The 16,954-nt window shown below is 48.7% G+C and overlaps 1 protein-coding gene across 5 annotated transcripts in view; it reads left to right on the top strand.

Moving 5' to 3' along the window:
• Positions 1-16,661, top strand: part of grm7 (glutamate metabotropic receptor 7) — a 74,428-nt gene extending 57,767 nt beyond the window's left edge. For 4 of the 5 annotated variants that reach the window (XM_029834054.1, XM_029834053.1, XM_029834051.1 and 1 more), the window contains exons 7-10: positions 837-976; positions 5,058-5,993; positions 11,911-12,163; positions 16,552-16,642. In XM_029834054.1, coding sequence (XP_029689914.1) covers positions 837-976; positions 5,058-5,993; positions 11,911-12,163; positions 16,552-16,601 — 1,379 coding nt within the window. In that variant the 3' untranslated portion in view covers positions 16,602-16,642. Of the gene's footprint in view, positions 1-836; positions 977-5,057; positions 5,994-11,910; positions 12,164-12,391; positions 12,453-16,551 lie in introns of all 5 variants that reach the window. The other variant, XM_029834052.1, reaches the window with a different exon arrangement.
• The last annotated feature ends 293 nt before the right edge of the window (positions 16,662-16,954 follow it).

Here is a 16,954-nt window from a genome sequence, read left to right on the forward strand (position 1 = left end):
TACCTCCGCTCGTGCAGCTATACTTTATTCACCACCAAGGTGAAGAATCATGTAAAATGCAGCAGCTTTGTCACTTTCGCCTGTCGGTGGGAAAATAAATTACCTCGTTAACAATGCAGGTATCATCTATAAGAGAGGCTGCAAACATTCCTTTCTCATTAATTCTGTTCTTCAGCCGCGGCGGCGATGGAGACCTGCCTGTGACTGACATCTGTATGAGTGCATGTGCGCCCCCTCCTGCAGCTCTGAGGTTTGCATAATTGAGTGCACGTGTATAACATATATCCACAAAGGAGTCTTGAAAGCCCCCACAAATGCATATTTCAACAACTGCTCCCTTCCTGCATAATGTTTCAGGTGTCCGTGCTCCTCTCTGACTTAATTAGGGATATCTTGGGGGGCTCTGCTTCAGTCAGGCTGCTGCACAGCCAGAGCAGATGGGAGGCATATGATGCGTTTGGCTGACCCGCGTCTCCTCTCCCCTGTTGGTGTCAACTCTGCGACCGCCGCGCTTTATTTAGGAACCGAGCACACGTCTGAAATCACCATTAATAGCGTCGCCGTGGCTGACGTTGCAGACAGAGTGGCCTTTGCGGAGCGCCACTGATGCAGTGGAGGTGCCGTGTTGGTCAGCGGGGAGCCTGTTCCTGTGCCATTAAGGTGTCAGATGTAGGTCACCGTGCTTGGCGGCTTTACGCCGCGGCACATTTAGGCCACCGCGCAGTTGGAGGCTAAGGGGTTAAAGGGTGATGTTTCCCTGTCAGGAATCATGTCAAACCTTGTGAAGCTGGTGTCTCACACGTTCCCCCCCATGTTCCCTCTCCCCCCCCCTGCAGGCAGCGCCGGAACCTCCGTCCTGTTCAACAAAAACGGCGACGCTCCCGGACGCTACGACCTGTTCCAGTTCCAGATGACCAACACCTCCACTCCGGAGTATAAGGTGGTGGGACAGTGGGTGGAGACTCTCCACCTTAAGGTACGACGGCGGCAGAATGTTTTTCCTCTGCAACAAAATGTGTCGTATCGCGCCGGTAAAAACTGGGACAAAAGCATCCGTTCGATTTCAAATGCAAAGTGAGCTGACTTGTTTTACTATCGTAACAACCGCTCCGTTTTTTAAGTTGCAAAAACAAATCTGCAGAGCAGCAGGAGGAAGAGTCACATGGAAAGTAAACGTTTAAAATTGTTGGGAAAATGGCTGGCGCGCAGTCGGTGGACGCGTTGCATCCTAATGTGAGTCCAGGAGGAAGTAAGCTCAAAACTGGATTTATTAAGATAAATTGCGCAGACAGAGCCAGCAGGGATCCTTTGGAAGGTTCAGCCATTCATCAAAACACAAACTTGAAAAGAGGATAAAAGTAACACCGAAGAATGAGAAGAAATTCCCACTGACGACAGAAGATGTGAAAATTACAGTGAAATCTCGAGTGGCGCCTTCGTGACCCCAAATCGGTGCAAAAACAGCACAGAATTCATCCGATATAGCACAATATTAAAGCTTAATGCACTGACGGTGGGAAGGAGGACACAAAGCTGCAGTATTTTAGAGTGGAAAGCTTCGCTTGATGCTAATGTTGTTGCCTACTGACACCTAAGTGCACGGCTCCGGCGCCCTGAAGATTTCCTGCAGATTCATTTTCTGCAGATGATACAAGTCTTGATGTATTTATCACACTTTGTCAGATACGGTTAAAGGTGGGGGGGGGGGGTGAGGATATATCTACGAGAGCTCTGGATTCTTCGCGGGAAAGAAAATATTCAACGAGGAAAATGTTGGAAAATGTGATTTATTTCAACGTTTCCTGGAGACCCTCTGTGTCCAACGCTGATAAGACATTTTTCATTTCAGACGGTACAAGCTTTAAACAACCACAGCCGCCATAAATACAGTTCAGCGAGATGGAGTCAGCTGCTGGCCTGCTTTATTTTGGGGGGGTGGACTCGGGGGGTGGGGGGGCGCTGGTTTGTAGCCATAGATCTCACTGTCACAGCACAAGAATGAGCTCGCTTGATTCATGCGGACAATAAAGAAAGTGACTTAATTTCCGGGGGCCAACACGTGAGTTGAAATTGCTCGTGCGACATGATGGGACGGGGCCGTTGCCGAGGTGCGTATATGTTTCCGTAAAGGGAACAATAACTTTTCCATACAGATGAGTGGACATTTGCATAACGGCTCCCCTCCAATCGACTCCACGCGTGGAGATTCGCCTCTCGCCGTTGTTTATCTGTAACTGTGATTACGAACCAAAAGCTGTGGCCGTCCAATTAGGTTCCAGTGCAATAGCTATTTGCTCAGTAACGCATAAAGAGCAGTTTAATTTGAAGGTTAACCTCGGATGTTCGTCCCAGAGCGCTTTGTAATCATAAAGAAATTGGATGCGTTGCCGTTCCAGCTCACAGAGGCTTAAATTAATTGTAAAATATATACATATATCATATATTTTAAAAAGAACAACAAAAGCAAACAATTTAAATGAAAACTATTGCATTCGCTGCTGTTTGAAGAGAAAAAAAAATCAACTTGCCTGCCATCTCCATGGCAACAGAGCTGTTGGTCTCATTACGGTTTGCAGGCTGTTTGTAATCGGGAGGTTTTCCAGAGAGCACCGTTCATTGTTCAAATAACAAATGGCACCTTCATGCCCTCAGATAAATGGCAGCTGATAATATATCCAGACAGTGCAGAAACAACACATTTGTCAAACAGGTGCGCACACACACACACACACACACACATGCACACACGCGTGCGCGCGCCTCAGACGCACCGTAGCGCTGCAGAGCTACACCTCCGCGTCTGTGAACATGAGCAGTTGTCACATCTGGATGAAGCGCCGCTTTCTGGGTCTTTCGGCCGCACTCGTGGCGCGGCTGCCACGGTCGCGGCGTGCTCAGGTGGCCTCGCTCGCTACAGCTCCGACATCAGGACGGGCCGAAGAGACGCCAGCGTCAGATCCTGCATCCCCGGCACCAACACACTCCCACTGAGAGCGGGAGTGTGTTGACCACGTACACGTCACACATACACACTTTAGGATTGTTCCACGCTGCGACATCCATGTCTGAAACGGACCTTTTTCGGTTTCGCTGATGTTGTGCTTCAGATGATTGTCACTGCGGCGTGCAGTCAGGCTCCCTAACCATCAGCGCGCTCTGGGAGGGACGCGCATCGCTGCGGATCATTGGCTGATATCTGGGAGCCATAACGGCCTGAAGTGTTTTCATCTTTAAGCATTTCCGCGCAGCTAATGTTGGCTGCCATAGAATCTTAAATTAAATCTCGCAGCGCGGAAATTAAAGGGAGAAGCAGCCGTTTTGGGGGCCCTGATGAAAACATGAACGCCGCTTTCACACCCGGGCGCCAAATATGGAGCAACAGCCGTAAAACTCTCAGCTTGCCTAACAAAACTCCTCTGCAATTACGGCCGTCGATCCTGCTTTGTTTAATCTGTGCGAAAAGTGAGACTTAAACATGAGTCAAACCGTTCTGCGGAGCATGGCGACGGCTGTGACATCACCTGGCAACCAGCGCTGCAGTTTCATGTGGTCTTTCCAAGGCGATGTGACGTGGTCGTTAAGACAATAAAGGCTCTGACAGGAAGCCTTCGGTGTTGCCTCCACCAGCTTCCAGCACTCTTAGGAGGACTCCCTCAGTGTCCTTCTGATGGACACACATCAAAGGAAGTATCTGGAGTTCAGTCAGGTGCTGCGTTTGGAATCAAGAGGAAAGTGCAGCCAAGGTCACGTAGGAAAATGGCGAGCATCCTCAAAAATGTACGACTTCAATGAGGTCTTTGAAGCTCGGCGCGATCAAAGAATAAAGCACAAGTATAAATATCAGCGCATCGACTCTTTGTCCTTTATTTGGGTTTTCAGACGCTAATGGAGGAGCTCAGACTCTATACATCACCTCAAATCGCCTTTTAAAGCTGCCGTCTCAGGAAATGAGAAATCCCACTTTGTTTCTTTCTTTGACGTATTGTGGCGACTGTTCCAGATGTTGCCGCACAGCCGCGCTGCCAACAGCATGACATATCTGAAGTAGCTGCTGTTTTCTCAGCTGCGGATCAGGGCGCGTTCATAATAAATCAAAAGTTCAGCTCCAAGTATATTAGCCTCATCTTTTTTGAAGCCCTATCGAAATATCTAAGGCTGTTAAAATATTCAATTTCTTCACAGCCCATTCAAAGCTGACTTATGTCTTAGATCGTAGTTTGCGCTTCAACCGCAAAAAACGCCTCCGGGTTCAATCCTGTTTGGTCTTTTCCTGGTTCCGCAGCACATCTGCATATGGAAGCCTTCGCTCCAATAACAAGGTCATAAATAGAAGCAGCTTTGCAACTTTAAAAGTGGTAATTTTACTCTCCCAACTACCATTCCTTCTTATTTCATACCTCACTGGCTCCTGTATTAAAACATAATGTCTTTTGCATTTCACTTTTTTTCTTTTTCGCTGAACAAAGGTACACTCTGTTGCCATGGCGATTTCAATTACTCTCAAGTGTATTAAGAAGGTAATCCCTGCAAGAAATTGGAAAGAAATATGTTGAATGGGGGGCTATATTAGATTTATTCTTATAGCTTTAACCTCTTATTGCGCTGAACTTTGCGTTTGAGAAGAATGTGAGTTTATGTCAGCCGGGATAAATGACTGGTGATTGTTGTACTCGGGAAACATGAATCACTTGATCTACGCACGAGCCTGCGGGCAAAGCTGGACTGGGCCGATGTTTTATTTTTTTTTTATGTAAGAAATTGTTGTTTTCAAAGTTGTTGGCTGCTTAAAAAAAAAAAAAAAAGAAAAGAAAGCCTAAGAGAACTGACCAAGCCTGAAAACGGCGTATGGATCCCAGCAACTAAAGTTAGTTTGTAGCTAAAGATGCGAAAGGCGAAGACGGATTTAGTTTTGTAAAAGGTGAAAAAAGGCGATCAAAGCTGGACTCTGGTGGCTGCCTCCGTAGCCTCGGAGGACGCTCTTCCTCAGCGTATTATTGTGTTGGAACATTTGTCATATTCAGTCTCTCCTCTTGTGCCATTTGTCATTTCTCCCCCAGCTGGAGGAGCTTCAGTGGCCTAATGGGGAGCAGGAGGTGCCGATCTCTGTGTGCAGTCTGCCCTGCAAAACAGGAGAGAGGAAGAAGAGGGTGAAGGGCATGCCTTGCTGCTGGCACTGTGAGCTCTGTGATGGTTATCAGTACCAGTACGACGAGACCTCCTGCAGACTCTGTGCCTACGACATGAGGCCCAACCCCAACAGAACCGCCTGCCAGCACATCCCCATCGTCAAACTGGAGTGGCACTCCCCCTGGGCCATCATCCCCGTCTTCCTGGCCATGCTCGGCATCATCGCCACCATCTTCGTCATGGCGACCTTCGTGCGCTACAACGACACGCCCATCGTGCGGGCGTCGGGCCGGGAGCTGAGCTACGTGCTGCTGACCGGCATCTTTTTGTGCTACATCATTACCTTCCTGATGATTGCCAAACCCGACGTGGCCGTGTGCGCCTTCAGGCGGATCTTCCTGGGCCTGGGCATGTGCATCAGCTACGCCGCGCTGCTCACCAAGACCAACCGCATCTATCGAATATTTGAGCAGGGCAAGCAGACGGTGACGGCGCCGCGCTTCATCAGCCCCACCTCCCAGATCGCCATCACTTCCAGTCTTATCTGCGTGCAGCTGCTGGGCGTGCTGGTGTGGTTCGCCGTGGACCCTCCCAACACCATCGTGGACTATGACGAGCAGAAAACCATCAATCCCATGCTGGCCCGCGGCGTGCTGAAGTGCGACATCACAGACCTGCAGATCATCTGCTCGCTGGGCTACAGCATCCTGTTGATGGTGACGTGCACCATCTACGCCATCAAGACGAGGGACGTGCCGGAAGACTTCAACGAGGCCAAGCCCATCGGCTTCACCATGTACACCACTTGCATCGTTTGGCTGGCCTTCATTCCCATTTTCTTTGGCACGGCGCAGTCGGCAGAGAAGGTGAGCCGTCCCTCTTCCTCTTCCCCTCTTTCTGTGTGTCACCACTCGCCTCTTTGTGTCTCTCTCCCTCCTGTCACCCATTTCCCTTTCAGTCTTTCTGCCCTCTTTTTATCTTGTCCAAACACATGCGCACTTGCATATTTGTGGAAGCTGGAAATGAAAACACAAACAGCACAAAAGAGGCGCACTGTCAACACACACGCGAACAAACTCACTAAAGCTGTACAGGTTCTTCTGAATTCATAGCCACACATATATACGTGGAAACCCACACCAGGACCACCTCGCACAGGAAAGACTGAAGCAGACACATGAAAGCAGAGGCAGGTTTGATGTTAAGCACCAAAATGTCTATAATGCTTGTGGACTGATAGGGATGCTGGATGCCAGAAGCTCCAGATGCTACCATTGTGTAGCTCTTAAGCATTGCACTCTACAGATTCTATACGGCATTATTCTCAAGAGACAAGTAGTAGGTTAAGAATGACGAGGATGAGGGACCAGAGAAGGCGGAGGGAGAAATGAAGGGAACGGTATGGAGCGTCGGGGGTGGAAATGGAAGTTTGATTCAACACATTCCGTCCGTGGACATCTGCACTCTTCTCAACAAAGCATTTGACACTGGCGCTACTGGAGTTGATTGAGAATCTGACATTTTGACCTGATATACTAGTCATTGCTTATCTAGCCGGTGCTGGGCAGAATACTGATGCGTTCATCTGTTCGACTTATGAGCCCCCGCGCGCCGCTTGGCAGACGGCGTGTTGGAGACGAAGAGGAGGGGAAGTTTTTCGCTGACACAATATCGATGCTGACAGGAAAGTGTTACTCCTAACCTTTTGAGAGGCACACCGTTCAATATCCTTCCTGCTCGGCTACGGCGTGAGATGGATCAGAAACCGATTTCCCTCATCTCAATTTGCTGCTGATTTCATAGATGAATTACACCCTCACCAGTGATTAGGAGTTCATTATGCTCCTCACCGCGACTAGTGAGGCAGTAATGTGTTTATCTTTCGCCTTTATGCAGTTAACACTTTCCTGGCAGCAGCCGGCGTCTAACAGCCACCTGAAGCGGAAACCACAGCCTCCCGGTGTAAGAGTCTGTGGTTACAGAGGTGTTACTCCCATCCGGTGAGAAGAGCTTTTCCGTGTTTTGATGCCACGCTGTCTTTCAGCGCTGTGTTTTAGGCGGGGTGAAGCTTGTCCTTTCAGAATGTTGGTCTTTATTCAATATGCATCTCTCCGTGTCCTCCAAACGAGCCCTTTTCCAGCATTTCGTTTGACTGACAATGTGTTTTTGCGGTGATTTACAATGTGTAAATTACCATCCCTGCGCAACAGCACAGTTGTGACAACTATTTTAACCTTTTCAAAATAATTGCAGGTTCCTGTGATTTCAATATGATATACTTCATTTCCACGTGCTGCGGTCTCAGTAAAGCGGCTGCCGAGCTGCCTCTGAGGCTAGTTTTTATTAACCCGCTCCTATTATTCACATCTGCGCCCACGAAACCTTGAGATGACACAGAATTAGCGGGAAGGTAAGATGAAGCTGAGTGGAATCGTCATAATGCAGAAACATTTATGCTACCGAAGCCTCTTTGTTTTTCCACACCTGTGACTTCTCCCCCCTCCCCCCGTTTGCCCGTTCAAGCTGGATGAAACCATGCGAAAATGGGAACAGAAGATCACGGCGCGCCGCCTCGCCTCCCGTGCACCTGTATGTACTCTGTCAACTAGTCGGCACTCTCCAGTTAATTACCGAGAGCGTCAACAGCATCGAAATTCATCCGTCCCTGGGCTCGGCTTTTAAAACAAACCCCGGGGTCGACAAGTCACAGCAAAAACAAACAACAGAGCGTGATCAGATACGGACACTGAAGAATCTGATCAGGAAGCGTGTTTACAGGATGATATAAAGCGGAGCGGCCGCCTATTAAAAGAGCCTCTGCTGTCGTGAGACCAAGCATTCGTCACAACATGTCTGCAAACCACTTACGCTCTTGTGACATGTCTCTTGTACCCACGAGCCCTCCTGAGGAGAGCGACGGCCCTGCCAACTATTATTAACATCCACTAACGACACTGCCGCCTCAGCTTTTGCTAGATAAAACAGAAATTGCAACTTCTAATCTTCCCGTCATTCTGCACAACTCCGGAGCGTGACGCCACCTCGACACCTTTAAAGATGCCTCTTTTTTTTCTCCTAATCTGAGAAATTCTCTCACCCGTCAGTAGCAGACGTCTTTAAAGGCCTAATAGGCTGCTTCGAAAGAAAATGCTTTGATTTGGATTTGATAACTAATCTCCAAAGAAGCAGCTATTAGGGAGGACGTCCTTTATGTACAAATACGTGATTTGCATTGTTCCAAGCAAACAACAGTCAGCCAGGAGCCGCAATTCACCTTCAATTGAGCATGTATGCAAATTAGAGCAGCCGTTTGGTTCATCTGAGTGACATGATCACATCGTTCCCATCTCAACATCTTTTTTCCGTTAAAAACATGCCACAGTAACGATGCAGAAAGCCTGTGTGAGGGTGCTACCTCTGCAGAGAACATCCTTTATATGTGCTGTCCCTGTATGTGGGAGGAAATAGATTTTTGTTATGTCACCTCATCCTGGCAGACATGCAGCTGCAATATGAACACATTTGTTCTCCTACAATTTGGAATAAATAACAGGGTTGATATGTTGTAATATAAACTTGACATATCCAGTAGCAGTCAGGAGGTGACGTAATTGTGTTTGGAACAAGTGTTATTGCACTCTCAACCTGGACCTGAGTTTAAGGTTGTTTTCTTTCCTCAGGAAGAGCAAAACTTTATTATTCCTCCCTAAATATTTGCTTTTGATTGCTTTAGTTTTTTTTTTTTTCCACAAATAACAGAAATGACTTTCTGCCTGAGTGCTCCTCCTCACGGGGTTCCGAATCCTCTAGAGTTGAGACAGACGATACGCTTTTAGCGAGCTAAATTTGGAAATATGTCATTCCTAGAATCCCCGCGCCACGTCTGTGCTGGTTTTCAGTTTGGTTGATAAATGTGGGCCACGGCTAGATCAACAAACACGTCGCCGTAAACACTAATGTTCTATATTTTAACAAGGAACCGTCAAAGGCGGATCCATCAGATTAACTCCAAATGCCTTGCTGGGGCCGGCGGTGTGTGTCACAACCTCGCCACTAACCAATCCCGAAGCCCAGTAATGGGGATTTCCTGTGCAAAGTCGGAATGAAAGGAAGGGAATGAAGCCTCTGAATTGGAATCGAGCTTTGCAGCACAAAGCCAGACAGAGTTATTCGTGGCACAGGCTGAGGCGAGAAAGTAGGCCACCCAAAACAGGAAAGACATCCAGGTAGTTTAGAGGAGACCGAAGCCTCTGGATCCATTATTGAAGGCCTTGTATTATACAGCAGAGAGCATCGCACTTGTCACTTACCAGCTCGGGTTCACTCATTCAGAACTTCCCCGTACCGATGATGCCCTCGTGGTAAGTATACCACCACAGTCGGCATCATTATGAGAATTACCCTCCACAGATTTTCTGCCTTAAATGTAAAATGTTGTTGTTGGTCCTGGCTGAACGTTGGCGTTCGGCTCGTCGCTGATGTGGAATCCAAGTGTGAGCGTTTGATTCCTGATGAGGAGGTTAATAAATCATTAAATATTCGAGGCTATAAATAGAGAGTTGCCAAGCAGTTGGGGGAAATGACTTCATGTATTTATTTATATTAAAGCAACAGAAATCAATTATGAATGTTCTGTGACAAGACAAACGTTCGAACGGTTGTAAGAAGGGCCACGAATTTGGGTCAAGCTTGTGTCTCTGTTTCTGCCGATTAGACAGAGACAGAAAAGGATTTGTTTTGGGGGTTCTATGTGTGTGTGCTCTGTCTGTGTGTGTGTGTGTGTGTGTGCACGTCTCTATATTAGCATGTCTTGAAGTCAACATGAGTCCATGAAGTTTTTTGGGCTGTGTGTGTGTGTGTGTGTGTGTGTGTGTGTGTGTGTGTGTGTGTGTGTGTGTGTGTGTGTGTGTGTGTGTGTGTGAGACGAGTATGAGTAAGCACCTCATTGTTCGCCTGAATCAACTCTCCTGCACGGTCAATAAATCAGTTGTGATAGGGTCAGTATTGGAGCGTCTATGGCATCAGAATCTCATTAAAAGCCTATTCCAACCGTGCTTAGTTGCTCACGCTAAACTCTCTTCCGTTGCTATGGATACCAGACGGGTTGACAACCAGCAAACATGGAAACGCAGCGCTGAGCTGAGATTCTCTGGTGATTATATCTGGTGCCATGTCTGCTCTGCACAAATGCATTAATCGGTCAGCACTGGCGTCTCATCAGCGGCGCTGCTAATGCACGGCTCAGGAGGACTACAATTGCATCCTTCCCTCTCAACTCCCCCCCCAGCTTCACAGAGTGACACAGAGCATTGTGATATTTATACCTTTATTAATGCATGCTGCACCGGCTAGATCACTTCCTGTGATGCTGGTCCATGGAGAAACAAGGGGGGAGGAGAGAGCCAAAGGAGCGCGTTGGCATGTTCATAATATCAAGCATCGCTGGTGAAGAGAGGCTTGGAGGGAAAAAAGCACGAGGGGAATGATATGAAAAATATTGTTTAAAGGCATTAGCATTAGTTATGCTATTTACCCCACAAAAGATATGCAAATAGTGACATTTGCTGGCTGACTAAATCAGAGAGTAGGTTTCTGCTTCGTACGTAGACCCTGGTAGCTGCCATGTTTACAGTCATATCCCTGCCCTATCTTCATCACTAGTGGTTGACTGCACCGGGTCCCTGTGACATCTGATGTTGCGCTGCGCACTGGATTAGCAAAGAGGCTTTTGCCGCTCTCCCCTTGAAACCTCTCCTAGCACTACGATCTTCAAGTGAAGCAAGAGGGGTGTTATTACCGACTACCCTTTAGAGAACCCTGCTCCTTTAAATGGAGTTGCATCAAATAGAACATTCATGTCAACCTAAATACTGATGTTATGCAAGGCGCTCATTATGGCTCTGATAACAGAACATGTTACGCAACCGCTGCAAAGGAGTATCGTGGAGGAAGTGCTTAAGGAAGTGCGCCGATGTTGAAGGGGGAAACGAAAAAGGACAATCTGATGAAGGAGCCGGGCACACGGGGCTTAAAGCGGCTGAACCCCAGCGTGTGCAGAGCTGCACGTGTCCGCCAGTGCACTGCTTTGTTTTACTTTGCTCACCAGCGTTTTCGCAGGCTTTATTCTGATCCGAGCACTGAGAGAAAGTGCGTGTGAGGGCGGCGTGTCGTGCACAGATCCTGACTTTGACATCAATCAAGTTGAGGGTCCGAGCAGACGGACCGGTACGACGAAGGCCACGTGAGGACGAGTCACGAAGAAAACTGCTGCTGTCAATAATACGCTGCAGCCATCTCTTACTTGACTGAATAGCTGCAGGTCAGGCTTTAATAAATGCTGCTAGATTGTGTTACTGCGGATGGCTGCTCTTTCCCCACAGCAGCAAAAATACTGTACGAGCTATAGCTTCATATCTGACAGCATTAGAGCATTGTTATCAGGCGGTTTGGGGTTATTTTAGTGTTTGAAACAAACATAATCTGAACAGATCCGGGATTAAAGGGGACAGACGAGGAACTTTTCTGCTGAATGCTCAGTTTTTGTTATCAGCCGATGGTTATTATTAGGTTTAGCCTCTTCTCTGGCTTCAGTCTGATTCTGTAATTGGCCACAGATGTTTAACCATCAAAGCCGCCGCATCCCTCCGTCCTCCAGATAAGAGTTCCAATGCTGCTGCTGGTCTCACCCTCGCAAAGTTCAGATCTCCTGGAACGTGCGTCACATTCTTCTGCCGCTATTTCACACGTTCCTAACAGCCGCTTTGCTGCTTCCCTCTTTTCCAGATGTACATTCAGACGACCACCCTGACCATCTCCATGAACCTCAGTGCCTCGGTCGCGCTTGGCATGCTCTACATGCCGAAGGTGTACATCATTATCTTCCACCCGGAGATGAACGTGCAGAAGAGGAAGCGGAGCTTCAAGGCCGTGGTCACGGCTGCCACAATGTCATCGCGTCTGTCCCAGAAGCCCAGCGAGCGGCCCAACGGAGAGGCAAAGACGGAGCTGTGTGAGAACCCCGCTGCCGACCCCATGAGTAAGTACCCCCGCTGGACAATCTCAAGTCTCTGAGTCACATGGGATCAGGAACTCATGAACCTAGCTCATTTGACAAGACTGGACCGCATTTTATAGATACCATAGATAACATATAGATGACATTTAAGCTACTGCGTAAAAGCCCTCAATTCAACAACGATGTGTAAAACAGTCCATTCTCTGTCTGCTTGGTGACTCATGGCTAAAATGAATCATCTGTGTGCAGTTGAGTCAAGTTGAGGGCCACAGTGGGTCAAAATGATGACTGTGATAAAGGCGACATAAAGGTGAGATGACGCCCGTGAATGAGTTTGGTTGTTTTAGCTGCCTGCTGCTGATTTTTTGGACGGGATGACAGCGAGCTTGTTAGTCGCATCGAGGAGGGAAAAAACACAAAACTGCAACAGCTGCTGCCGTTAAGCTGCAACTCCCATCGGTTCGTTTACGAACACTGGCATATCAAATATTTCTAATGAAACTGCTGCAACTTCAGCAACCAGGAGGCTCCCAGACCTGCTGTGGTGCAACTAAGCTCTCCTCATCGCTGCCGCCCGAGGGCAGATTGCCGCGCGATTTCCCCGCTGTGATTGAAAACTGTGGCCGGACCGGCTGTCCGTCACGTTTCTGCGGTCAGATCAACCGCTGCTGCCTCAGAAACGAGCCGCTCATTTAATATTTACAGTCCTCCCGGAGCAACGGCTCCCGTGAGCCGCTGCGCCGGGAGACGAGGTTTCACTGGAAGTGCCAACATATAAATACACTTTAGCAACGAACGCGGTTGAAATGTTTCAGTCGCCCTTTCGAATGGTGATACTGTGGCGAAGCCCGGTTGCCATGACTGCAAGATAGCAAGTCCGCCTGCACGTGCTGTGCGTGCGGGATGACCCGGAGTGACAGCAGGTGGTTTGCCACTGCATCCTGTACCCGGCGCAGTGGTGTTAAAACCATTTGCATCTCAGAGCAGTTGGGCCTGATCTGAGCACGGCCCCAAATCCAGCCTGCTCATGGTGCTGGTGGCTGAGACGCGCGCGCTTCCTTTTGCTGTTTCCTCGAACAAAACGATTCGATTACTGACACCTCCTGTGGACATGTTTTAATCAGAAGTAAATCAACTTTAGACATGGGAACAGATACAGATACAATTCCTTTCCTCCCCTTTTGGATTACGTGTCTAAAACCCATCATTTACTTATTTGCTGTATTCATATCGGAGAGGAGGCGCTCTCAGATGTGGAAACACACCCAATGTTTCTGTAATTGTTGGACAAATGCAGAGCGTTTTCCATTAGTGTAGCGTAAAGTGGGCCCACCTGTCCTCACAGGTAATGACAGTGCACTCTGATTGGTCGTTGCGTGTTCCAGAGAATGCACACCCGTGATTTAATGAACGGGCTTGTGCGCGGCTGATAGGCACGTCCCGCTGCGCACCACGAGCACAGGGACGCCCCCTGCACAGCAGGACTCGGCTGCTGCCCCCCGGCAAAGGTAGATTTGGACACATATTGAATGTGAAATGAACTTTTGCCTCCCAGTTTTCCAACTGGCACCGCAGCTCCTAAGTACTGGATTAATTGATGCCTTCGTAAGGCTCCTCTCCCACAATACTGCACTGTAAGCAACATCACCGCTATTAACAGTAACAAAGACCAGCTACTGCTAGCCAACAAAGAAAAATGGGTAAAAAATTAGCTGCAGGGTTGAAATAATTCCTAAGACAACAGCATCTGCTGCAAACATTAGTGTAGAAGTGGCTCTGTGGCCATGTGATACTATCAAATCATGAGCGCTCATATCATCCACCTCAATATAACTATGAAGGTTTAATGATAATGAAGCTGGCCGCAGTCTCGGAGACATGGTCGCTGCTAATGACCACATTGTGAGGGAACTTTAGTGTGTGGAGGCTGATAATGTAATGGCGTGAATGGAGTCTCCTTTTAATAAAGCTGCGCCAAGCCTGTGTTGTAAGGACCGCGGCGAGACTGGAGTTACACAATCAGTGCATTTCTGCTTCTTCTGTTGGTTTCAATCGTACCTCTCCCCCGAAAATGATGTTTTTCTGCTCGCCTACATCACCTTTCTTTCCCCGAACAAGAAAGGCCCGTTCTGCCGGTTTAATTGGAAGACTTTTTTGAGTAGAAAGTGTGCCATAAACTGGAGCCGGGGATCTTGTTCCCTGATAAATTGTTGGACCTTTAACCCAGGAGCGCCGCAGAGAGCACGGAGGAAAATGCGGGTCTTCCTCATTGAGGAGATTTGAAGCAGAGCTTTGTCATTGGAATGGTAGGAGATAATCTGTCTCTGCAGCTGGGTATTACTCATACCACCCTTCATCCCAAACAGTGAGCGTGATCCTGTTAGCAGAGATAATACCAAGCAGGGACGCCTGCCTACGTATAGCTAGGCGCCTTGGTGCATGCTGGAGGTGAGAAACGCCGACACCAGGGGTGTTTTTAGATCCGTGTTGTCATGGAAGCTGGAATCCCCTCCCTAGCTTGTCGGGATGAAGACGGAGATGATTGACTGAGCATGCAAATCACACATCGCAGGCTTGCGAAGGCCTCGTCTCCTGCAGCGCCTCTAATCACACAGCAGCCACAGGTGCCCCAGACCTTCAGCCCCGCTCCGAATTAGGCCCGCGAGATTTTCCCGGGAACTTCTCCAAACCGCCAAACTGTCGTCGCACCCGCTTGCCTTGAGAGCGCGAATCCGACTGCGTGCGCACATCACGTCCCTCTGAATAAGAGAGGTGATGTAAGTGTGTCGGGAGTTGGGACGCCAGGATCCTTGCCAATCGCACATGTGGCTCATTGAGCAGGCGCGCCGCGCTGAGGGATGAAACCTTAACATCTGTCACGGTAGCGCATTTAAAAGTCCCCGAGCGAGCCACGTGGCGTCCGCGAGGCCCTCCCAAAAGTGCACCGCGTCATCTGCTCGCCGCATCTCTCACCTTCTGTCTCTCTTACACGGATGCCTCCTCGCCTCGCCACCCCTCGCTGCACACCCCATCTCACTCTTGCCCTTCTTTTTTCGGCAGCGGGAGAAGTGACATTTATTAATGGCGATTTTATGTGCATGACCACCTCGAAAACCTGAACTGTTCCTCAGCCGTCCCTGGAGACTGCCCATCAATTCCAGTAACCATCAGAGCGCCAAATACTTCCAGTTCAGGGCCCATCAGCTGTGGATGAAATGGCGAGGTGTGATTTATAGAACATTAGCAGTCCTGCGCGTTTACCAGGGTGTTGATAGGATGTAAAATCTTCCTGGTTCTGCATCCAAGAGACGGGAGCATTTCACTTGCAAATCAGAGGTGCTGAAATGCTTCTGTTTCCTATTTGTCTCCCATTCAGATCGACCGCACCGCGCAGTTAAAATCGCGCTTTTCAGCTCAATATGCCGTCAGGAACAGCGAGTGCCGTGGGAAGAAACGGTGGGAAGAACAAAACAAGAGAAATTAGGGAAGCAAGGTGGATGTCTCCGTGTGACAGATACACGCGTGGCATCGCGCTAAAAAACGAGACGGATCTATTTCTGGTTACAGGAAGGATCTGTTGAATATTTACCAATGTTTTATTCATCTCACAGGCAGGCCAAGACTACACAATGCTGTAAAGAGATGGTGCGACTTTAATTGCGTAACCCATGGGAGTTGGTCTCCATGGCAACGCTAAAGCAGTAAAATTAGAATTTATAGGAATTTCTTCGGTTAAAAAAAAATAAAAACGGTGTAAAGACAGGAAACCAGGGATGCGTCCCCGTTTGCCGGTTCCCCCCTAAACTCCGTCCACTCGGAGGACGATCGGAAACACATTCTTTCAAAAATCCTTTGACCTTTTACTGCGGAATTACCCGAACACGGGATTTAATTCCGCTGAGCCGTCTCGCCCTGAACCGGGAAGACCTCGGATCACCTCCAGTCAGCAGGTCTGATTCTCAAATGAGTTATTTTAACAACAGATATAGCAGGATGCACACAGATATGGCAGCGTGCGCACGCACGCGCGCGCAGAGGCACCTAGGCATTCAGCCACATTCTGATATGTTTCCATGGCAATCCAGACTGGGATCACATTGCGTGCCCTAGCATTTGCTCAGTGCTCACTTGCATGGTGTTTGTGTGTTTTTCCTCCAACACTAGTTAGCATCTGAAAATAGGAACCAAGTCTTTCCACTTGGGCTTTGAGAATCAAAATGAAACATTAGAGGGGAGGGTATTGCTAGTGATTGCGCACAGCTGGTGATAAGAATCCACAGCTCAGTCGGAGGCCCGTTTTTGTTTTTTTGATGCTTTTTTTGGTTTGTTTTTACGGGAGCGGATAAGAGATGCTCCCTCTGCTTTGTTCCCTCGCAACCTAAACGTTCCTCTGCTTTGTCTCCGCTCAGGTCAAGCAACCAAGAAAACATACGTGAGCTACAACAACCTCAGGATCTGATCCTCTCGGAAGCCTGTCGAGATTTGCTGGGGCAAAAAAAAGAAAAAGGAAATGGTGGGGAGGGGGGGAGGGGGTTGGGGGGGGGGGGGGGGGGGGGGGGGGGTCGTGAGCATCCCAGCACCACCTGCAGTTTCCTATGCACTCCGGGACCGCGACCATTATCCGGGCACGAGTCCCGACAGAGTCCAGCCCGGCTGTTCCGGCATCATGGGCAAAACTGGAGGTTTGTGTTGAACCCGTCTCGTGCCCCCCCCCCCCCCCCCTCACGACAACGGGGTCACTCTGGAGGAGGAGGTCCGGCAAAAAATAAAGAAACAAAATTAAAAAAGCAGAGGACAGCGGATGTGCTTTTC

The sequence above is a fragment of the Takifugu rubripes genome, chromosome 3 (genome assembly GCF_901000725.2).
Source record: "Takifugu rubripes chromosome 3, fTakRub1.2, whole genome shotgun sequence".
Taxonomy (NCBI): Eukaryota; Metazoa; Chordata; class Actinopteri; order Tetraodontiformes; family Tetraodontidae; genus Takifugu; species Takifugu rubripes.